We start from the raw sequence: 25,674 nt of genomic DNA, 5'->3' as shown, positions 1-25,674 counted from the left end.
ATGTATGTTTGCATATTCAGTTGTTTTGAATATTTGGTTTATTGTTGACAGTCGAAAAGGTTATGTGTGTTCTCAAGTGCTTGGAAAATTTTTGCTTTTGAAAAACATGGATCAAAGAATTTGCATTAAATTTTGCTTGAAAAGTGGAATCGAATGCAGCGCTGCATTTTAAATGTTGACAGTGGCTTTTGACAAATCTACTGTGAGTAAGACAAACATTTACAAGTGGTATAAATATTTCAAAGACAGTGGAGAAGACATTCAAAGATGATGACCACCCTGAATGCATTAGCCCATGTGGAAAATGTAAAGAAAATGGTTCTGCAAAAATTACTGAATCACCATAATAGAGACTGCTTATGATGCCAGCATATCCTTTGGCTCATGCCAAGCAATTTTTTTCAGGTGTTTTGTGCATGAAATGTATAGCTGCAAAGTTTGTCCCAAAATTGTTGAATTTTGACCAAAAACAATATCACACAAACCTCACTCAGGAATTGCTGAATGAAGTCAACAATGATCCAGAACTTCTAAAGAAGGTTACAACATGTGACCACAGGCACACAGGTATCACGTCGAAACAGAGGCCCAATCGTCCCAATGGAAAGTGCCTGGAAAGAGAGAGAGAGAGAGAGAGAGAGAGAGAGAGAGAGAGAGTATGACAAATTCAATAAAATGTGACAATTCTTCTTGCTGTTTCCTTTGATTACAATGAGACAATCAATCATGAGCCTTATGGTCGTACGTTCAATAAGAAATACTATCTGGAAGTCACGCACCATTTGTGTGAAACAATCCGAAAGACCAGAATTCTGGCAAATTGTGGAAATTGCATCACAATACTGCTCCTGCTCACATCTCAATGCTTGTTTATAATTTTTTTTTTGGGGGGGGGGGGGGGGGGGGAACATTTATGTTGCCTCAGCTGCCGTAACTGCTGGACATGGGCTCCTACAACTTATTTCTCTTCTTTTAATGAAGAGAGACTGAAGCGGTGAAATTTGCACAAGGATTGGGAATCGAACCTGCTTACTGGGCATGTGTGTTAGCCACTAAGCCAGCTTGGCACTGCGGTTCACACAACTTTACGGATTACGCTGCAATGCCTCCCTCCTCGATCCAAATTCTCACTTCAGCTGCAGTCTACTTTAAATTCCCCCTATCTTTTCCGGAGGCTGAAGAGAACCATGAAAGGCTGTTGTTTTGTCACTACTAATGAGGTAAAAACAGAACACATGAGGGAGCTGAACATCACAGTGAAAAGTCAGTTCCAGGCATGTTTCTAAGATTGGAATAAGCTGTGGCACAAATGTATTACATCTGAGGGGTATGGGACTGTGATGACGATGACGATGATGATGATGATGAATAAGTACAGATTCTTTAAGAAAAACAAATATTTCTATTAGTTTTTGATCGCACTACATAAAACTTCTTGACCTTATAGCGGAGTTATGCAGAGTTACCAACAGGGAAAGTCATCACACCACAGGAGAGAGAAGGGCTTGTTAAGCAAGTAATGGTGAAAACAGCTGCAGAAACATAGGAATAAGTTTATTGGAGACCTAGTATTAGTGAGGACTAAAAAAAAAAAGTCACGTCACTTTGGTAAATAATTTTTTTGAAATTTTAAAGATAAGCCAATCCAATGCACATACATTTATTTCTCTTCAATCTAAAAGGTTTTTTATGTTTCAGAGACATTTGTGAGCTGGAGAAGTAGAAAAACAGAGTGGATATTGAGGTACGCATGGAGTATGAATGAACTACGATCAACAATGTTTTATTAAATTCGCGAGTCTTTGCTTGCTTTTAGTTTTGTTGAATGATACTGTTTTGCTGCTTCAACTATTTTAATGGTGATTATTATTTGTGAATTATGTAGTAGTTTAAAGCAAGTTAAATGTTGTGTGAAATCTGTCAAGGCAGCATAACAGCAAACTCCACAGTCTATACAATCCATCAAACAAATATCCTATAGTATTCTTTGAAATTCTAAGATTATAAGTTAGACAATGATTTCAAGAATCATTCAAATGCATGTCAATGTTTCTCTAATCTACTTTATTTCTTACTTTTAGACAAATGAGTGGTCTCTACACTTTATCGATACAATCTAACAAAGAATGGGTCAACAAGGCCTAGGAGGTATTTAGAGACCAATCAGCAAGATGGAAAGCAAATGGGGGTAAACTGGCCATTGGGAGATGGGAAGGGAACAAGAGAATCAATGGGGAATGATTGCTATTGCAGAAGTCATCATGTGGTGACTAATGTAATGAACAGAGAAGGGGAGCAGTAGTTAGTGAAAGATCACTGGCATAGAAGGTGCCATAAGCGGCACCATCATTAAGAAGGCACAGGTCACAGTTTGCAAAAAAAAAAAAAAAAAAAAAAAAAAACTGGTCTATGAAGAGCTCCTGACTAGACAAAAATGCACTGCCACACAAGGGAGGACAGGCATTAAAATCCCCAAGGAGGAAAGGAGGAGGAGTTGCTGAAGGAAGGTAGTTAGGGCACTGGATGTAGTTGTGGCTTGTCAGGACAGAGATAGAGATTGTGAACCGTGACTGCAGAAACTAAATGGACCTAGACTTCCAGTGTGGTATGAAGGGGGATTCTTGTTTCAAGAATGTTCGTATGGACTAATGTGCAAATGTCACCGGTAACAAATCTAACAGTCCCTCTCTGAATTTCTTCGACGTCGTCCTTTAAACCTACATGATGGAGTTCCAAACACTCAACCAGAACTCAAGAATTGATCAAACTAGTGTTCTCAACATGGTGTCATACTCAGATGACACATATTTTCCTAAAATTATCACGATAGACCAAAGTCAACCATTTGCCTTCCATACTACAATCCTTATATGACAGTTCCATTTCATATCTCTTTGCAATGTGACACCTAAATATTTAAGCAACAAGCAGCACACTACTAAAGCTGTAGTCGAACATCATGGGATTGTTTTTCCTACTCATCTGCATTATCTTATAGTTTTCTACATTTACAGCTCGCTGCCATTCCTCACACCAACCAAAATATATTGTCCAAGTCATGTTGTATCCTCCTACAGTCACTCAAGAATGACACATTGCTGTACACCACAGCATCATCAGCAAACAGCCACAGATTGCAATTCACCCTATCCATCAGCTCATTGGTGTATACATTGTGAATCACCTAAAATGTGCACCACAAACATTGCATAATGAAAAGTGCTATTGATGTGAGGTTTTCACAGAATGGATTGGTAGTCAGGGGCTCGTATTGTTAGCCAATAAACAGAGTGTAATAATAGTTAGAAAGTGTATTTTTGTGCAAACATACACTATTTACATGGAACAATGATACTGACATAACAACCTAAAAGTATAGTAAATCAGAATTTGAATAGTGTTTGTTGCAGGATTCTAGCGTAAGGTGGTTTATGAGACAATGTATTTTGAAAAGTTTCAACACTGACACTTGTTTGTGCCATGCAACCTGCGTAGTTTTTATATTTGCTTACAGTGCTCTTTTTTGTTCCTTGAGATCACTACGATTTGCTAGTCAGGTGGAGTGTGACAGTTCAAGCAGTAGGTCATGAATGGATGATAGTATTTACTAATGCAGAAAAAGTCACCATGCTCATTGAGTATGGAGAGTGCAAGAAGAAAGCAGTTCATTCTTTTACAGTGTGTGTGACAAGAAATCCCAACAGACATTAACTATCTCAGCAATTATCTATCAACCTCTTCAACCAGAAATGTGAACGTGGCAGTATAACACCTAGAAGCCATAACAGAAGAAAACAAGTGACAACAGAAGAGGAGGAAATTCATATGCTTGCTGATGTTTCAGTGGGCTGATGTTTCAGTTGATCCACACGTTAGCTCCTGTGCAGTCATACAAGGATTTGGCGTCAATCAGGCCAGTGTCCTATGCATTCTCCATCGACATAGGTTCCATCCGTATAACATTTCTCCCCATCAAGAGCTGCATGGAAAGAATTGTGATAATCCCGTTAACTTCTGTACACGGACATTAAGACAAGACACTCCAGATGTATCACGTATCTTGTTTACAGATGAGCTCACATTTACCAATCATGACACAGTAAACCACCAAAACACACACTACTGGTCTGCTGACAACTCCCGTTGGCTTCGTCAGGTGAAATATCAGTGCCCATGGAGTGAAACTGTGTGGTGTGGGATAGTGTACCATCAGCTCAAAGATCCATTTTTCATAGATGGAACATCGAATATGCACAAGTATCGCAGCCTCCTACAGACCATCTTCCACAAATGCTAGAACACATTCCTCTGCAGACTAAGGAACCAAGGAACCTGTGTTATCAACATTATGGCTGTCAGTGCACAAAGTACTACAGTATGTCTTCAAGAATTATTTCCAAATTATTGGCCTGGATGCTGGGGACCTGTACCTTGGCCACCCCATTCCCCATATTTGACATCCGTACACTTTTTTCTATGAGGAAAGCTGAAAGACACTGTCCACAAGGACATACCAACTTCACCCGATAACATGCAACGATGTATAAAATGCTAGCACGCATGCAGCAGTCATTTCATACCGGACTGCAAGAGTGTATTGCCACTGCCAGTGGTCATTTTGAACACAACTATGATGGTCAGTTGTCTCGTTACTGGTCAGAATCCACATAAATAGTGTATGCACTTGTGTAGTTCTTAAGTGTGTGCTACCAAAGGTACTATACGACTGTCTGTTAGAACTTTTCAAAATACAGTATCTCATAAATAACTCGCAGTAAATCCGGCACGAAATACCACTGATATTCTAATTTACCCTACTTTTAAATTGTAAATGTCAATGAGTATTGTTCCATTTTAAAAAAAAGAGTATGTTTGCACAAAAATACACTTTCCAAGTATTATTACGATCTATTGATTGGCTAACAATACGAGCCCCTGACTACCAATCTATTCTGCGAAAACCTCACATCAATAGCACTTTCCATTCTGCAATATTTGTGGTGCAAGTTTTAGGTCATTCGCCCTGCATAGAAAATAATAGCGGTCCTCTCACACTTCTCTGGGGTGCTCCTGACAATACCTTTGTCCCTGACAAATACTCACCATGCAATACAATGTATTGGCTTCTATTACTTAAGATGTCTTTGAGTTATTTACATCTGAGAAGCTATTCATATGCTCGTACCTTTTTTTAACAGTCTGCAATGGTCAATTGTGTCAAAACCTTTCCAGAAATCTAGAAATATGGAACCAGTCTGTTGCCCTTCATCTGTGGTTAGCAGGATATATTGCAAGAAAAGATCAAACTGAGTTTCATGCGAGTGATGCCATCTAACTCTATGCTCATTTGTCAACAGAACTTTTCTGTCTCTAGGAAATGTATTATATTTGAGCTTGGAATATGCTTAATAATTATGCAACAGACCTATGTCAAGGATACTGGTCTGCAATTTTGTTGGTCTGTTTTCTTACCCTTCTTATACATGAGAGTCGCCTGCATTTTTGTGTAGTTGCCTGGGACTTTGCACAGGATGGGAGATTGATGAGAAATGCAAGTTACGTAAGGGTCCGATGCTGAAGCATGTTCTCTGTTAAATTAAAATAGGAATTCCAATCAGACCTGGCGATATATTTATTTTCAGCTATTTCAGTTGCTTCTCAACACCATGAATGCCTATTTCTGTGCCCTTCACATGGGATTCTGTGCAATGGCAAAAAAATGGTATGTCTGTACAATCCTCTTGCATGTATGATTTTTTAAAGGTGTAATTTAAGACTCTCCCCCAATAACCCCAGTGTAACATGGATCCTGTGGTTGCTGGGATGGCTTGTGTGCTTCGGCGACATGGATAGCCGAACTGTAAGTGCAACCACAACAGAGGGATATTAGTTGAGAGGCCAGACAAACATGTGGTTACTGAAGAGGGGCAGCAGCCTTTTCAGTAGTTGCAGGGGCAACAGTCTCAATGATTGACTGATCTGGCCTCATAAGATTAACCAAAATGGCCTTGCAATGCTAGCACGGCAAATGGTCGAAAGCAAAGGGAAAACACAGTCATTATTTTTCTTAGCGGTATGCAGCTCTAACATGTTAAAGGACCATGGCATCCTCTTGGGTAAAATATTTCATATGTCCTCCATTTGGATCTCCGGACAGGGACTACTCAGGAGGATGTGTTCATCAGCTGAAACAAAACAGGCATTCTACAGCCCGGAGTGTGGAATATTAGATCCCTTAATCATAGCTAACACTTGGTTCAAGAATCATGAAAGAAGGTTGTATACCTGGAAGAATCCTGGAGATACTAAAAGGTATTAGATAGATTACATAATGGTAAGACAGAGATTTAGGAACCAGGTTTTAAATTGTAAGACATTTCCAGGGGCAGATGTGGATTCTGACCACAATCTATTGGTTATGAACTGCAGACTGAAACTGAAGAAACTGCAAAAAGGCGGGAATTTAAGGAGATGGGACTTGGATAACCTGAAAGAACCAGAGGTTGTAGAGAGTTTCAGGGAGAGCATAAGGGAACAATTGACAGGAATGGGGGAAAGAAATACAGTAGAAGAAGAATGGGTAGCTCTGAGGGATGAAGTAGTGAAGGCAGCAGAGGATCAAGTAGGTAAAAAGACGAGGGCTAATAGAAAGCCTCGGGTAACAGAAGAAATATTGAATTTAATTGATGAAAGGAGAAAATATAAAAATGCAGTAAATGAAGCAGGCAAAAAGGAATACAAACGTCTCAAAAATGAGATTAACAGGAAGTGCAAAATGGCTAAGCAGGGATGGCTAGAGGACAAATGTAAGGATGTAGAGGCTTGTCTCACTAGGGGTAAGATAGATACTGCCTACAGGAAAATTAAAGCGACCTTTGGAGATAAGAGAACCACTTGTATGAATATCAAGAGCTCAGATGGCAACCCAGTTCTAAGCAAAGAAACGAAGGCAGAAAGGTGGAAGGAGTATATAGACGGTTTATACAAGGGCGATGTACTTGAGGACAATATTATGGAAAAGGAAGAGGATGTACATGAAGATGAAATGGGAGATAAGATACTGCGTGAAGAGTTTGACAGAGCACTGAAAGACCGGAGTCGAAACAAGGCCCCGGGAGTAGACAACATTCCATTAGAACTACTGATGGCCTTGGGAGAGCCAGTCATGACAAAACTCTACCATCTGGTGAGCAAGATGTATGAGACAGGCAAAATACCCACAGACTTCAAGAAGAATATAATAATTCCAATCCCAAAGAAAGCAGGTGCTTGCAGATGTGAAAATTACCAAACAATCAGTTTAATAAGTCACAGCTGCAAAATACTAACGCGAATTCTTTACAGACGAATGGAAAAACTGGTAGAAGCGGACCTCGGGGAGGATCAGTTTGGATTCCTAAAAATGTTGGAACACGTGAGGCAATACTGACCCTATGACTTATATTAGAAGATAGATTAAGGAAAGGCAAACCTACATTTGTAGACTTAGAGAAAGCTTTTGACAATGTTGACTGGAATACTCTCTTTCAAATTCTGAAGGTGGCAGGGGTAAAATACAGGGACCGAAAGGCTATTTACAATTTGTACAGAAACCAGATGGCAGTTATAAGAGTTGAGGGGCATGAAAGGGAAGCAGTGGTTGGGAAAGGAGTGAGACAGGGTTGTAGCCTCTCCCCGATGTTATTCAATCTGTATATTGAGCAAGCAGTAAAGGAAACAAAAGAAAAATTCAGAGTAGGTATTAAAATTCATGGAGAAGAAGTAAAAACTTTGAGGTTTGCCAATGACATTGTAATTCTGTCAGAGACAGCAAAGGACTAGGAAGAGCAGTTGAACGGAATGGACAGTGTCTTGAAAGGAGGATATAAGATGAACATCAACAAAAGCAAAACGAGGATAATGGAATGTAGTCAAATTAAATCGAGTGATGCTGAGGGGATTAGATTAGGAAATGAGACACTTAAAGTAGTAAAGGAGTTTTGCTATTTAGGGAGTAAAATAACTGATGATGGTCGAAGTAGAGAGGATATAAAATGTAGACTGGCAATGGCAAGGAAATCGTTTCTGAAGAAGAGAAATTTGTTAACATCGAGTATAGATTTAAGTGTCAGGAAGTCGTTTCTGAAAGTATTTGTATGGAGTGTAGCCATGTATGGAAGTGAAACATGGACGATAACCAGTTTGGACAAGAAGAGAATAGAAGCTTTCGAAATGTGGTGCTACAGAAGAATGCTGAAGATAAGGTGGGTAGATCACGTAACTAATGAGGAGGTATTGAATAGGATTGGGGAGAAGAGAAGTTTGTGGCACAACTTGACTAGAAGAAGGGATCGGTTGGTAGGACATGTTTTGAGGCATCAAGGGATCACAAATTTAGCATTGGAGGGCAGCGTGGAGGGTAAAAATTGTAGAGGGAGACCAAGAGATCAATACACTAAGCAGATTCAGAAGGATTTAGGTTGCAATAGGTACTGGGAGATGAAGAAGCTTGCACAGGATAGAGTAGCATGGAGAGCTGCATCAAACCAGTCTCAGGACTGAAGACCACAACAACAACAACAATTGGGCAGGTAGGTTAGAAAATTTAAAAAGGAAAATGGATAAGATGAAGTTAAGTATAATGGGATGAAGTGAAGTTTGATGGTAAGAGCAGCACAACTTCTGGTCAAGTGAATATGGGGTTATAAACACAAAATCAAACAGGGAAATGCAAGAGTAGGTTCAATCATGAATAAGAAAATAGGCAAAAGAGTAAGCTATTATGAACAGCATAGTGAACCCATTATTGTAGCCAAGATAGACACTAAGCCACACCTACCACAGTGGTACCAGTTTAGCTCTGCAGATGATTAAGACACTGAAGAAATGTGTGGTGAGATAAAAAAAAATTATTCAGATAGTTAATGGGGACAAAAATTTAATTGTTGTGGGGGACTGCAATTTAAGAGTAGGACAAGGAAGAGAAGAAAAAACAGTAGATGACTATGGACTTGGGGGGGGAAAGGATAGATGACTGTGCACTAGGGGAAAAGGAATGAAAGAGGAAGCTGCCTGATAGAATTTTGCTCACAGCATAATTTAATCATCACTAATATTTTGTTTAAGATCCTGAAAGGTTTTATAAGTGGCAACGATCCGGAGACACCAGAGAGTTTCATATTGCTTATATAATGGTAAGACACAGATTTAAAAACCAGATTTTAAACTCTACGACTTTCCAGGGGCAGATGTGGAATGACCACAATTTATTTGTTATAAACTGTAGATTAAAACTGAGGAAATTGCAAAACAGTAGAAAATTAATAAGCTGGGATCTGCATAAGTTGAAAGGACACGAGGTTACTGAGAGTTTCAGAGGGAGCATTAGGCAATAATTGACTAGAACAAAATACTGCAGAAGATGAATGAATTTCTCTGAGAGCTGAAATAGTGAAGCCAGCAGAGGATCAAATAGGTAAAAAGACAAAGTCCTCTAGAAATCCTTCGATATCATAGGAGGTACTGAATTTAACTGATGAAAGAAGAAAATACAAAAATGCAGCGAATGAAGTACGCCTCAGGGAATACAAATGAGATTGATACGAAGTGCAAAATGGCTAAGGAGGAATGGCTAGATGACATATGTAAGGATTTAGAAGCATATATCACTTGGGAAAGATAGGTCTTTGGAAAAAAAAGAGAAGCAGCCATATGACTAAAAGATGCAAAACCAGTGCTAAGCAAAGAAGCGAAAGCTGAAAGGTGGAAGGAGTATATAGAGACCTATACAAGGGAGATGAACTTGAAGGCAATATTACACAAATGGAAGAGGGCTTAGATGAAGATGAGATGGGATATGCAACAATGCGAGAAGAAATTGACAGAGTACTGAAAGACCTAGGCTGATACAAGACCCTGGGAGTAGACAACAAATCATCAAAACTATTGACAGCCTCGGAAGAGCCAGACATGACAAAATTATTCTGTGTGGTGAGCAAGATGTAGGAGACAGGCAAAAGACAGTAAGACTTCCAGAGAAATGTCATAATACCAATTCCAAAGAAAACAAGCACTGAAAGATGTGAATATTACCGAACTGTCAGTTTGATAAGTCACACACACAAAATACTAACACGAATGCTTTACAGAAGAACAGAAAAACTGGTAGCAGCCAATGTTAGCGAAGATCAGTTTGGATTCTGGAAAAACGTAGGCACACGCAAGATAATACTGACCTTATGACTCATGTTAGAAAGTAAGTTATGGAAAGGCAAACCTATGTTTATAGCATTTGTTTACTTAGACAAAGACTGGAATACTCTATTTGAAATTATGGAGGTAGCAGGGGTAAAAAAACAGGGAGTGAATAGGTATTTAAAACTTATAAAGAAACCAGTGTGTGTGTGTGTGTGTGTGTGTGTGTGTGTGTGTGTGTGTGTGTGTGTGTGTGTGTGTAGCTTATGGGCACTCAACGGCGATTTTATCAGCATCCTTACACCTATTAAAACAAGCAAATGTGGATAAAACCTCGAAAATTGTTACCCACTCATGCACTTGAGTCAACCACACAATCCCTCTATCTCATGTGCCAAAACAACAGAGAAAGAGTACAAGTAGCTATACAGATAAAAAAACAAGTAAATGACAAAGGGGCTAAAAGAAAGGCACAAGGAAATGTCACTGGCTGACCACTTACAAAAAATATGGGTGAGCTAATCGCCCTGTTAACACATTACAACAGTCTTCCTAAAATCTTGGCAAAAATTCTGGACAATTCAAAAAACTTTAAAAACACGAACCACATTCGTTACTTACAATAGAGGGCAGATCGGGTGCAGTCCACTGGTTGGAAAATAAAACACAGTTCAATAAAATGTGGCGCAGTGTGATCCACACACCACAAGCACCATACACTGGAGGGTCCTGTCACCAGAGCAAGAAGCCATGCTTCATAGGGCTGTGGCCTATGTGAAGACAAGTAAAGAGGACCTCATCCCATCAACATGACTGAAAGGATGTATGCCACAGCCACATTGTGTGCTTTACTACACTGAAGTTATTGTTTGTCACTTCCAGCCACTCATCCTTCCACTGACGCAAGAGTCTGGAGCTCAACAGTGAGGCCATAGCATGCAGGGGGGGTGGCATACTGAAACAGCTGAGGATCATGACACACCTCCTTGGCTGCTAGATCTGCTCTTTCATTCCCTGCATTACCCATGTGCCTTGGTACACAACAGAAAGACACTCCTTCCCCTGCCATTTTAGTTGGAGGAGAGCATTCAGCATATTCTGGACTATTTTATCAGCTGGGTGCAAACATTGTGGAGAGTGAAGGGCACTCAGATACTCAGAACAGATAAGAAATTTAGAACTGGAAGGCTGTCTCATTTACTCCAGTACCTGCAAGAGCGCATATCATTCTGTGTCAAAGATAGTAAAGTCTTCACGCAGTCAGACCTGGAGTACACGATCCGTGAAAACAATAGTACAACCATCTGAGTCCCCCTGTTTAGACCCATCATAAAGACAGCCACACAGTTGTGGTGCTCACATTAAATGACAGAATATGTCACATTAAAAATAGAATTAGGAGTGACATCTTTCCTGTACCACACCATATCTAAAATGACTCTGGACCTCCGCAGTAGTCTGGGCGGCAGACAGTTAAAAACCTGGATTTGGGGTTGTAATTGCTCCACAATGAGTGGTGAATCCAGCACATGCTGTACCCTGATTCCAAATGGCAATGTTGCCCGTGGACGATTGGAGAAAAGACATTCCAGAGATAGACGAGCAACAGTATGTTATGCGGTGAATTTACATGCTTTATGTACCATGAGGAGGTGGCCCAGATGGTGAGTGGTGGTTCCCCAACCTCAGCACAGAGACTGGGTACAGAACTGGTCCTATAAGCACCCATTGCCACTTGAATACTCTAGATAACTTGATTCCAATAACAGCCACACTGATAATGTTTATTGCTATTTCATACCAATATTGACCTTTGGTATTGAAACATGTACCATCACAAAAAGAGAATCATCAAGGCTGTAAAGTATCAGAGATCCACCACAAAGAAGACCAAGATGGACAAGTTAAGGAATTAGGAGGTGAGGAAAGAAGATACAATAAAGACATCACTATTAGATCGAATTGGCGCATCTAGACTTCGGTGGTACAGGCATGTGATGAGACTGGAGCCAACTAGAACAGCCAAAATAAATTTGAAAAGGCAGGTGGATGGGGAAAGACCTCAAGGAAGAACTTGAACCCAATGGATGGACTTCATTAAGGCTGATCCAGTGACCAGAGGATGGACAGTGGATGATGTTCTCCATGAACAGGTGTATTTGGCAGGACTAAGTGGAAGAGGCTCATTACCAGTACCCAGGAAACTGGAATTGTTAAATAATGATGATGATGAAGATGCCAGTCGAATACTCTCATGGTGGGCAGCATCAATAATCTTCAGGTAAGATGACCTAATTGAACCATATACTGTGCACCCACAGTCCAGTCATAAACACACAAAAGCCCTATCAAACTGGAGCAGATGCGCTTGTCCGCTCCCCAAGACCTGTGGCTAAGGACTTTATGATGTTCAGTGCCTTTGAGTGTTCTGGCTTTCAGGTCTCTCAGGTGTGACAACCATGACAATCTGGAGTCAAATATGAGGCCCAGAAAGCTCACCAAGTCTCTAAAATTTAGGATGATGTCCCTCATATAAAATTTAGGATGGTGTCCCTCATACGGAAGTCAAGAACAATTAAAATGAACCCCTACCCCCTCCACACACACACACACACACACACACACTCACTCTCTCTTATCTGCAGAAACTGAAAACCCATCATTGCAGTCACTCCTTTAACCGCTGGCTCGCTGTTGCAACACCGGTGGAGGAACAGAAAACAGCAAAATCGTCCACAAATAGGGAGCACTGAACAGGATTCCTCACCATAGACATGATATTGTTTAGGGCTATAATAAAGAGGGTAACACTTAAAAACACTTCCCTGTGGGACACCATTCTCCTGCTCAAAACGATCTGATAACGCATCACCAATTCGTGCCCTAAGAACCTACTAAAACGGGAAAGACTGTATGAAGATGGGGACGTGGCCATGAAAGCCCCATTGATGCAGATGTGCAAGAATACAGTGTCTCCAAGTAGTATAGCACATCTTACTGATATAGAAGTATATGCTGATACAGTGATATTTATGTAGGGAAGCCAGATGAGGAGCCATCTCTAGCAGGGTCAGGTTGTTGACAATGGACTGAAATCTTCTGAATCCACACTGAGGATTTCTAAAGAGTTGCCTAGTCTCTAACAACCAGACCAGATGATGGTTAACCATTTCCTCCACGGTCCTTCCTACACAGTTAATTAAGGAAACACTCCAATAACTACTGGGGCATGTGCAGTCCTTTGCTGGTTTGAGAAAAGGTACAAAAATTGTCTCTCTCTAAAAGTTGGGGAATTGACCTGACTGCCATATCAAATTAAAACATTCCAGGAGGATTTCCTTGACACTGCTGGCAAATTCCAAAGCATGCAGTTCCAGATTTGATCATGACCAGATGCATTATCATGAATCTCAGACAGTGCCGATTCCAGCTCCCACATGGAGAAAGGGCAGTTGTAAGACTCAGAATTGTAGAGTCTGAAGTCCAACTTGCCCCTTTCTGCAATCACACAGTAGTGGCAAAATGCCAGATCAGGTCAGCAGCCAGGGGGAGAGCAGAGGATTGGTGTGCTTTATGGACAGACACAGCAACCACTCCAATGGCTCTGTCCCCAGTCGAATGACTCCTTTCAGCGAAAAGTATAGCTCCATAGCACAGGTGTATCAGTGACTTTAAAATGTGTTTCTTGTAAATACAGGTACAGGGGGCATTTATGCAGTAGCAGTTTCAGCTCTTCCACATGTGTCCTGAACCCATAAATGTTCCATCGCAAAATGGAAGCCATCTATCATGAGGGTTGTACTTTCACCCTGTCTTTCCACTGGGGTGGGAAGCCCATAATGGATGATCAGTCAGTCTTGTGGTGAGATGATTCCCCCAGCCCAACATCAAGGTCCATTAGTTCTACTGAAGAGTCGAAGAGAGGTGTCAGATAAGATGACATAAATATTGTCGGACTGTTCACTTCCTGATTCCGTTGGCAATGGAAGCTTGGCCTTTGATTTTTTGCGCTGGATAGGCTTCCCAGCCACAATCACGGCAATGGTAATGGCAGCAGTGGATGGTGGACTGGACTGAACCTTTGGAGGAGCAGTAAATTCCGCAACATTAGCGACTACCAATTGTGTAGCAGCATCCATTTTCTGTACTGGCTGTTTAACAACTGAAGCAAAGGAGTTAGCAAAAGTCCAAGCCTGCATGGTCCTGTAAATCATGTTGGCCTCGCCACAGGAGATCCGTCTTTTGGTTTTAATCTCCTGCATCTTCCATTCATCAAGGAAGACACAGCAGTCTCTACTCCACACTGGGTGAGCCCCAGAGCACTTCACACACTGTGGAGGATATGAACAGCTAACTCTTTCATGGGCAGCCTTACGACCATTGATACAAGTGGCTTCTCCCTTAAATCCAAGATTGGTGTGCCCAAAGCACATTGGGTTGGGGATATAGGGCCACACAGTTAAGCAAAGAAAACCTGTCTTAATATGTTCTGGGAGTTTCGTGCTATTAAAAGTGAGGATGAACGAGTCAGATTTAATCAGATCACCGTTCACCCTTTTCATAATATTCTACACATCTACAATGCCTTCTTTGGTCCATTCCACTTTCACGTTTTCTCTGGGGATGTCCATCAAATCTCTGCATGTCACAACGCATTTAATGTAGTTTAACATGGTGTGGAGCTCAGTATCAATGGCATATTCCCCAAGAGTTCTGGACTTCTGCAGATTTGTCACTTGTTGGTAACTTGATGTTTCCATCAGCAGTGACCCATTTTGTAACCACTTAACAAATTTTAATGGACCTGTAATCCCCTCTAAAATCTTTTGTATGTAAAATTTTTCCAAAACTTCCCTCTTTCCTTTTAACCAATAAAAAACCACTCTGGCCATCAGGATGTGTTCTGTTACTAAAGACACTATAATTCTTTAATATACTTGAGTCTGGAGGACTGGCTACATAAGCCCTCTTATTAGATTGGGTGTTGGTACCTACCCATTCCATTGGGAGTGAAGGAGGAAACTTCGAAGGATCCATCTCGGTCAAATGAGCATCTAGGGAAACAAAAGTCCACGTAGAAAAACCCTGCATGCCTAGGTAAGTCTTATACCACTGAGGTGCAGCAGATTCCCCACAGGTTGCCCGTTAATGACTGCTCCACCTCAATACTCATAAATCTCATCAGCACACAGCACACCTTGAGATTAAGGTTTTTTTAATGGAGGTTAGTAGCATCCTCATGATACAGGTGGTCAAGCTAAGATTCCCATTCTCTGTGACACACAATGATCAATGGCCGCACCACACGGTGATCACTGAAGCATGCCTAGAGCTTACAGTGAAAGGGGACTGGCAGCACTTACCTGTCCCCAGCTCAGGAAACCCAGGGTCACCTAGCCCATACTCAGCAAACAAATGCTCAACCCCTGAGGGCAGACAGTACATGGTGGTTATAAGAGTCGAGTGGCATAAAAGGGAAACAGTGGTTGAGAAGGCAATGAAACACTGTCGTAAGCTATCCCTGATGTTATTCAATATGTGCATTGTACAAGTGGTAAGTAAAACTAAAGAAAAATCTGAAGTATGAATTAAAACTCAAGGAGAAAAAAATAAAATCTTTGAGATTTGCTGGTGACTTTGTAATTCTGTCAGACGCAGCAATGGACTTGGAAGAGCAGTTGAATGGAATGGACAGCATCTTGAAAGGAGGAAGTCAAATAAGGATAACTGAAAGTAGTTGGATTAAATCAGGTGATGCTGAAGCTATTGGGTTACGGAACAAGATGCTTAAAGTAGCAGATTAGTTGTGTTTAGACAAGAAGAGAATAGAGGCTCCTAAACTGTGATGCTATAGAAGAATTCCGAAGATTAGATAGGTAGATTGTGTAATTAATGAGGTGGTACTGAATAAAAATGGGGAGACAAGAAATTTGTGACAAAACTTGACTAAAAGATGGGACTGTTGATAGGACACATTCTGAGATGTCAAGGGACAACCAATTTAGTAATGGAGGGATTTGTGGGTGGTAAAAATCGTAGAGGGAGAGCAAGAGATGAAGACATTAAGCAAACTCAGGAGGATGTAGGTTACAGTAGTTATTCAGAGATTAAGCAGTTTCACAGTATATAGTACCATGGAGAGCTACATCAAACAAGTCTTCGGACTGAAGACTACAGCAACAACAATTTAAAACTTCAGCTTTCCTTTTCCTGTCATCTTTTGCCACACCTGATTGGTCAGCAAGAGACTGGATAGAAGTCTTTGATCAGCTTAGTGAATTTTCTCTGGTTCTCACCACAACCTTTCGCTAACAAGGTATGAATGACATAGAAGCAGTTGTATGATTCACAAATTTATCTTTTTATAGATGCATGAATTTTTATTAACTTTTTCCTGTTGACATATCTGCATTCTTTTAAGAATGAAGATTGCAGCAATCTCGGTTTTCTCAGCAGATTTTGAATTTTGTTGGTAAATCACAGTGGACCTTTTCAGTCCTTAATTGACTCATCTTGTACATACTTCTCCCGTTAAGGATACCCAGGGTGAGAGTTCCATTTCAGAAACGTTACCAACCTAGAAAACAAAAAGGTCACCCTCCCAGTTCCCACATCACTACATGTGCACATCTTCATAAACTTCAAATGGCTATTGGTGTAGTAAAATAGTTACACAACAAAACACACACTACAAAAGCTATCGTCTTCGAAATTAAAGTAAATGTAGCAATAACTGTCAGATGATTATTAAAAGTAGTACACTGTGTTGTATTTCTCTTCATCTGCTGGGTGTGTTCATTTGTACTACGTGACTGCCGATTGGTAACTGGCGGTAGAAGTAGGAAGTCCTCATTATTTGAACTACTATGAACCTATATGATCCAATAGTGTGACACTCACTGAATAACTACTGTACAACAGCCATCATTTAATTAACTGCATAATCACTACTACAAATGAGCACCACAATTGAGCATAAACAACTGTATAATGCACTACACGAACCTAAGCTGACTGATAGGGGGTGAGTGTGTTGCCAGCAATTACTGAAGTTATCTCTCAGTTCTTGCACAGTCAACAATAAGTTTAAAAGGGAAATACAGAAGCGTCCAATCTTACCCGTCGGCTTTGACCCATGACGTCACAAATATGGCGGAAACAACCACAAACGACAATTCCAATATGGCGGATATAAAAACATCGCATACGTATCATAAACACTGAAATACACAGGTTTCACAAAAAGCCTAATGACTCTAATGGGACAAGCATGGGAAATTGGGGGTTTTAGGGTGGGGAGAAACTAAATATACACAAATGTAGCCACCGACTGCCATACAAAACCACGCAAAACGACGAAAAAAAATCAACATCACGAAACTGACCAAATACCAAAAAACACATTCTTATCCAGAATCAGACACTTCCCTTGACCTACATAGATCTACAGTAACTCCCGATCCCATAAATTAGGATCGAACACTTCCCTTGACCTATATAGCTCAACAGAACCTCCCGATCACATCCCCCGATACAAAACTCAAAACACACTTCCCTTAAACCTACATACATCTACAACAGCTCCCGATCCCATAAATTAGGATCGAACACTTCCCTTGACCTATATAGCTGAACAGAATCTCCCGATCCCATCCCCCAATACAAAACTCAAAACACACTTCCCTTAAACCTACATACATCTACAACAGCTCCCGATCCCATAAATTAGGATCGAACACTTCCCTTGACCTATATAGCTCAACAGAATCTCCCGATCCCATCCCCCAATACAAAACTCAAAACACACTTCCCTTAAACCTACATACATCTACAACAGCTCCCGATCCCATAAATTAGGATCGAACACTTCCCTTGACCTATATAGCTCAACAGAATCTCCCGATCCCATCCCCCAATACAAAACTCAAAAAACACCACTAACCAAAGCAAACAAACACTTCCCTTAACCTACATACAACTACAGCAGCTCCCGATCCCATAAATTGTGATCGAACACTTCCCTTGACCTATATAGCTCAACAGAATCTCCCGATCCCAACACGCAATACAAAAATCAAAAACCACCACAAACCATAACAAACAAACACTTCCCTGAACCTACATACATCTACAGCAGCTCCCGATCCCATAAATTGGGATCGAACACTTCCCTTGACCTATATAGCTCAACAGCAACTCCCGATCCCATCTCCAATTACAAAAATCGACATACTCCACCAAACATTGAGATTAACACTTCCCTCCAGCTATATAGCTCAACACCAGTTACCAATCCCATATCGACCACTACCCATGACCTATGATCTCAAACACATCTTCCAATACAAATACCAATACCAACCTTCACAGCCACAAATCTCAATGAAACACTTCCCTATACCCAATACACAACACATACACCAAAAACAAAAAAAAAAACAAAAAAAATGGAACTTACCACAAAAAAGTTCCAGTCCCACAACCTAGATTGGCCACCACAATCACACACAAATGCACACACACACACACACACACACACCAACGAAAAAATACTGAACTAAAATAAAAACCCAACCCACCCAAACGTCAACCCCCTCCCCCACAACCCCAAAATAAAAAACCCACAAACATAAACCAAATACAACATAAAAAACACCTCAATCACACACTACAACTCAACAAAAATTTCAACAAAATAGATCCTCCACAACAAAAAGAAAACACACACACACTCCCCCTCCCCCCCACCTTAACAAACACTATACAACAAAATAAACCACCCACCCCACCCTGAACCACAGCCACCCACCCACCTACCCAGCCCACCCTAACTAACCACTTTCGGCCTATACATTTTACCCACAGCCCTTAAAAAAACCCGAACAATGCAATAGCCCTCTGGGACACTCTTCCGCCAACAGTACTCATCTAAATGAGACTGAAGGTTGGAAGAGCGCCTCTTCCCCCTCCCAAGAACTGACTTAACCGCCCCCCACATCCCCTCAATTGTGTTAGTGCAAGCCCCTGTATCATAATTCTTAAACTCTAAACTGTGGTTCACTACTAAATGATTAAATCCCCTCTCACCCAACCCCCTATAAGAAGAAAAAGCATCGGAAACTACTGTGGACCCCGGCTCTACATACTCCTCAATTAACCCCACTAATTCAGCCTTCGACCTCCCCTCCACAACCCTAAAAACACATTTGGAACCCCCACCCCCCGGAACAACAGCCCCCCACACCCAAAGACCAGCCACAGACTTCCCCCTCCCATACTTCCTTTTCCCAAACTGCGACTCGTCCACTTCCACAACCACCCCATGCCCTCCCAACTTACCCCTGTACTTAATAAATTCCGAACACACTTCACGACAAAAGGAATACCAGTCTAAAACAGTCCTCTCACTCACACCAGTCTCAAACGCGCAAAAACTCTGTGGGGATCTATAACAAAAATAATATGTAACAACCACAATCTCACGCATGCCCAATCTAGACTTCTCGAACCAGGTACCGCGCCTTATGGAACGCCATACGCCATCTTTCCTGCAGCACCACATGTACCCGTCCCTGGTCCGAGAGGCCGGAACTTTAACCAATTTCATCGCCTCACGGCAAAGAGAGCACTTTACAACTTCGGCAATTAATCCGAATAGCTGTAGAAACTTGATCAGGTCTAACGGTGTCTCGCCCATCATCGCCCTCAACCGAACACTATTCATGCGGTCTTTCATATCCATTCCTGAACAAAAAACCACAACCGAATACACTCAATAACAAACTCACCCGACGTACAGCAATTACCATTACATTAACCATCACACAAAACCGTTAACTCACTAATACAAATTCCACTTCAAAACCACGAACACAGCACTCACCACTGAGCAACAGTAAACTGACCCCAACAAACCAAACAAACGTAAACCATGAACACACCACCAGAGGGCACGACAAACACCCCCACGACATCTACAAACACGCCACAATCACAAACCAAACTCCGCACCGTAATGACGTCACACACCACAACACGCTTACGTCACGGGTCAAAGCCGACGAGTAAGATCGGAGGTTTCTGTTGACCCGTTTAAAAGAGCAGCAGTGCCTGAATGTGGTTCATTTAAAAGTTTGTATGTAGCCTGATGAGTAAAAGCATAGTGAATAGAGTGGCAAAATGACCAATTTCCTAAAGTTTTTTGTATTTCATAAACCAATGAAAACTGAAAATGAAAGTGAGGGATTAAAAAAAAAATATATTACCTGTGATGAAATATCACAAAGAAAGGGTTGGTCAACCTCAAATAGTTCTAATAAAACATAACATTAATTGTACTGATGGAGAAAATATAGAGTTAAGAGAACCTGCTGGTTTGAAGTGCTTTGATGAGAATAGCAGTAGTCTCCTCATCAGTATTTCCAATGTTGGAAATTACGTTGAGGGGGGGGGGGGGGGGGGGGGGAGGGGGAGGGGGGAAAACAAGACTGACGATTCCCGAAAGTACAAGAGTTTATTGAATCTATGGCAATCTGACAAAAATCATTATTTCAAGAATAATGTGGATGGCATAAAGAGGACATTTCAATTGACTGGCTGTCACTATATCCACGGTTGGTGTATTTTAAAGTAACTAAAGGCGCACTTACTGTGCTGTAGGTAGTTTTTCCTACCACGTATAATGCATGGCAGTCATCATGATGCATCCATAAAGGTTTTCCAATTCTGCAAACCTGCATATGAATTCTGAATGGCATAAAAATGCAGATGAAAAGTCAAGTAATTTTGTTAATAATATAACAAGCTAAATTAACAATGTAGAAGGAAACAGTCAATAAGAAATCTGCAAAATTAGTACAAAATAATCATGCTAACTGTTTCTTGCATTTTTTTTATCAGACTACTTTAGTTGTCTTTCTGAAAATGACAAACAAAAAGCTGTTCCAGATTGCCCTGCCTCATCAGTTTGAAGGATGAGCTCCTTATGAAAAATGACACCCTGAACCGTATTCAATGACTGGTAAAGAGTAATGGATTCATTGGTTGGTTGATGTGGGGGAGGGAACCAAACAGTGTTGTAGTGATGTTACTGGTCCTACAATCTACAATGGCAGGAAGCAAGGCAAGAACAACAAAAACAGCACAGTCCACTCAACATGCAAACAAAGAGGAAGAAGGGACATCAGGGCAGTATGAAGAGGAAAGAACAGGAGGGGGGGCAGGGGTTGAAATGGGGAGAGCAGGGTGCCCCAGAAATGCTATTTGCGGTAGGGCACCAGCACCTTCTACGACCTGTCTCGAAACCCAAACCACACAATTATTACAATACAACAGATAATGGAAGTGGCTGTGCATTCTTGGCACCTTTAAGACTTCAAAATGTCTCAATTTTGTGAGCAGAACTACACAATAAAATGTTGTATTCACCTGAACAAAAATGCTTCTGTGCCCTATGATGAACTGAAGAAAGGCTTTGGTGAGTCATCCATTCCATGTTGATCCTGTTTTTGTTGCCAGAAAGTTGCAAATTGCAACGAGGGTACATTCTGTGTGCCTGTTATGGCCTTGACAGAGACAACAATCAATACAGTGGCTACCATTACATGCAGTGATCCATGTCTATCAGATAACTTGCACACATTCTGGGCATATCAACTGAAAGGATTTATATTCCTTTAAAGGAACATTTGTAGAAGTCTATAGTATGCACACCATGTAACATGACTGCTTACTTCAGAACAAAGGCAGAATCATGTTGATGTGGGCCACTATTGGGAACAAACTGTTGACGATGACAATGTGAATGAAACAGTCCAAACTTAGCATTCTGCAATTTTTTTCTCTACCGCACCACCGTAAAGAATATTAACAGACATAATTTTGATAATGAAACACCACCTGTGAGTGCTTTACAGGTTATTTTGAAGAATAGCCTTTGCCAAATTTTTTGGGAATGGAAACAGATATACAGCAATTGTGACATATTAGTGCAAGGTATACATTGAAGGTACCAATAGTGTGAAAATGTAAACTTCCAAAACACAGTTTGTAACAAACAAATGGCTATTTTTATTGAATGTCATACTCACAACATCCAACTGATAATCAGCTTTCCACTCATCCTTTTACATACCTAGTAACATATTAAGGGAATATTAGAGTTTCTGGATGAAAAAGCTTTTTGTCGGTTTGTAAAATCCATGGATCACTAGAGGGATTAAAGTATCTTGTGGAAGGGGAATATATCTGTTGCCAAGAACAAGAAGACATCCTCAAAATTACTAATACAGGTTATTAAAAAGTCAGAAATCAGTAATTCTGACAACAAACTTAAGGCTATATGGAATGTGGTGACATGAGAGGCAAGACAACCAGCCACAGAAAAGGATAACATAGCTACTCAACTGAATGGAGGAGATGGAAGAGCTATAACCAATGAGTCACTGGTAGCAAATACATTTAACAATCAATTATCAAATATTGTAGAAAGTATTGGGGCACTGTTCAAGAGAGAAATGACAGCAATATGTTGTAAAAGTAACCCTGATAAAATGCTTAGAAAGAAGTACTCTGCTACATTTGTTACCATATATTCTATCAATACACAATTGTAGTGACGCTTCATGAAGGGAAGACGACATTCTCTTCACACAACATTCTTGAGAAAATTTAGAAAACTGAAATTTGAAGCTGAGCAATTCTACTGCCACCACAGTACATTTTATGTAAAGACAACGAAGATAAGAGAAATTTGGGCTCATATACAGGAATAGAGACAGTCGTTTTTCCTTCACTCTCTTTGTGAGTGAAACAGGAAAGCAAATAAATAAGAGTGGAACAAGATATACTCTCTGACGCACTATATGGTGGCTTACAGAGTTTGTATGTAGGTGTAAAACTGGAAATTGGTGATAAATTTCTGTAGGAATCAAATATTGAAGCATTAACAAGCAGTTGCCTACAATGGCTCAGTGATTCACACGAAAAAAGAAAACTCGAGAAATGAATATCTTACAGCAATGACTATGGTTTCTGAATGTTTTAGTGTCTACCCTATGAAATCTTGGTTGTAGAGACCAACTGATCTGTAGCACAAACCGAAGTCTGGGTTTGGTCGAAAAGTGACACACACTTTGTGATTTTGTTAAGTCAACAAATGTGAATTGCAAAATAAAAATTGTGATAGGGTAACCGATTGATTTGTAGCATAGCCTAAGGTCAACATTTGCACAATATACAGCATTTTTCATTATGAACAGCAAATTAAAAGTCAATTCAAAACCGCTGTATTTCACAGTAGGAAATCTGTGAAATGTTTTTTGAGCATGTTATGCAAAGGAAGATCACTATAAAACACTTACCATTACTATGTGTCTAGTAAGTTAGAGCACGGCTTATTTTGTTCTTCATTTACAATGCATTGAACCCGACCATTTATATATTAGTATCAATCTGTCATAGGAGGTCATATAAGATGTGGTACAGTACACACCTATCAACAGTTATCTGGTTGCATATTGTAGGCTGCTATTGTTTAGTAAACTGATAGATGCCACTGAATGTTATCATGTGTACTATTGAGCTGTTCCCTTCATTTAGAAGTTTTTGCTACGCTTTTTTTTTTCCACAACTCATCACTAATCAGGTATAATTTTAAATACTGTCACTCTATGTTATCTGCATATTCGGGTACAATATTACATTTTAAACATTTTTCAACCTGTTTTCTATAGAAATAGTTATTCATTAATGTTTTGTTTCTTTCTATAATAGTTATTAAGTGTAACTTTGACAGCTGGGACTGTTGTTCAAACACTTTAAAAAATTTAAACAGTTGTGGGATCTCTCATGACAATATGTCATACATTTTCATAATTTAACACTCAATTAACTGAAAAATCATGCCCGTTACATAAGGAGCAACTATTCATAATATATCTTCCAGTAATAAATCCTTGCAGGTTAAGAAAGTCATTATAACTAATTTTATTTATTTAAAAACTGATGACTAGTGGCTTAATGAGAGGTACTCACATCAACTTTGATGGAAATTAATAATTTGGGAAAAAGTTCTCCTACTTGCAAATTTTATTCATACTTGAGAAGATGAGAACAATTGGACAAAAATATTAACAGTCTATTTACTCAAGTACTGATTCTTAAAGTTAAATACAGTTGATTGCTGCATCTTAATTTACAGCAGAGACATCTTTCCTGCTACTGTGCCGAACTATAACAATATGAAATTGACAGATTGCTATTCACCATTTACAGATGGCACTGAGTGACTGTCCTTTTCACTGTGTCTGTCACCAAAGTATATTTAGGCTAGCTTTGAGTGGACAATATTTTGCAATCTTAACACTATATGGATGCTGCTATTAAATTATCATCATTTCTGAGTCTGACAGTAGCATCACCAAAACATATCTGCTTGGAAACATACATATGATGTTACTGCTTCTAGCAAAAGTGTTTCTTTCAGTGGGAGGGGGCATGGTTGTAACAAGAACAAAGAAACAAATAAATGGGTACAATTCTGTGTGTAATGTTCATTAGTTATATCAATTTACTTTAGAGGCATAAAAAAACAGATGTGACAGCCTGATATGTTAACTTTTAACTTACAAGACAAATAGGAACACTTTTTAATTTCGTCCACTGAATCCGGAAGGCAACTTTGTTGCAGGTTGCACTTGTAAGCTGAAGCCATGATGGCAGCTCCAGCAAATCAGTGAGCACAGCCTCATCCAGTTGGAGGTTTGACAGTTCACCTTCACCTTTAAATGTGCTCAAATTGATCTTATCAGCTGACAAATTTTTGGTGAATCTGGGAAAATGAAATATTTTGTGATCCAACTATCCGCAAGAAACACATGTAAAGTGCACAACAACATACTGACGCTATATTACCTCGACAAATGCTTCAAAAGCTGATTCTTTATAATTGAAACCATTTCATAACATAAGCAGCGTCCTCTTCCAGGTTCTGTATGTGTAATTAAAGTTAATTGTCGTTCTGCTTCTCATACTTTAATAAAGAGTAAATAATGATTTGGCACTATTGTTGCTGCTTTTGTCGTCTGTTAATCTCTGTATTTATGCCAAAACCGGTACATCGTGACGATCATATGGACTTCGCTCGTTTTTGTTCCTGGACTTTCACGTTTGACTCACCCAACGTACATTACGCTGTCGACTTCACTACCGTGACAAACAGCCTGTCGGCCTGCACGGCAAATATAATCCGCTTTAATCCCCAGTCGCGTACTCTCAAACATATCTAAAATATAATTCACGCCGTGAGATAAATATTCAAAAACAGCCTCTAGAACAACAGCTTTGTATCGTGTTTGCCACAAGTTCCCACTACTCTCTTCGTATTCACAATATGTTTTATTCGCAGTTTAAAAATTTCCTTTTCATCTAATTAAAGCGACACATCAGCATGCAATACTACTGTCTACAGTTTGCTTTGCAAGAAGTTGAAAGGCGTTAGAA

The 25,674-nt window shown here is 40.1% G+C and overlaps 1 protein-coding gene across 3 annotated transcripts in view; it reads right to left on the bottom strand.

Moving 5' to 3' along the window:
* Positions 1-25,674, bottom strand: part of LOC126412774 (UHRF1-binding protein 1) — a 443,324-nt gene extending 417,650 nt beyond the window's left edge. Inside the window, exons 1-2 of one of the 3 annotated variants that reach the window (XM_050082540.1) lie at positions 25,087-25,674; positions 24,802-25,003 (exon numbers count right to left, since the gene is read on the bottom strand). In XM_050082540.1, the coding sequence (XP_049938497.1) occupies positions 24,802-25,003; positions 25,087-25,130 (246 nt within the window). In that variant the 5' untranslated portion in view covers positions 25,131-25,674. The remainder of the gene's footprint in view (positions 1-24,801; positions 25,004-25,086) is intronic. The other 2 variants (XM_050082538.1, XM_050082539.1) reach the window with 2 other exon arrangements.

Source organism: Schistocerca serialis, chromosome 7 (genome assembly GCF_023864345.2).
Source record: "Schistocerca serialis cubense isolate TAMUIC-IGC-003099 chromosome 7, iqSchSeri2.2, whole genome shotgun sequence".
Taxonomy (NCBI): domain Eukaryota; kingdom Metazoa; phylum Arthropoda; class Insecta; order Orthoptera; family Acrididae; genus Schistocerca; species Schistocerca serialis.
This window is presented reverse-complemented; position numbering and strand designations above follow the sequence as displayed.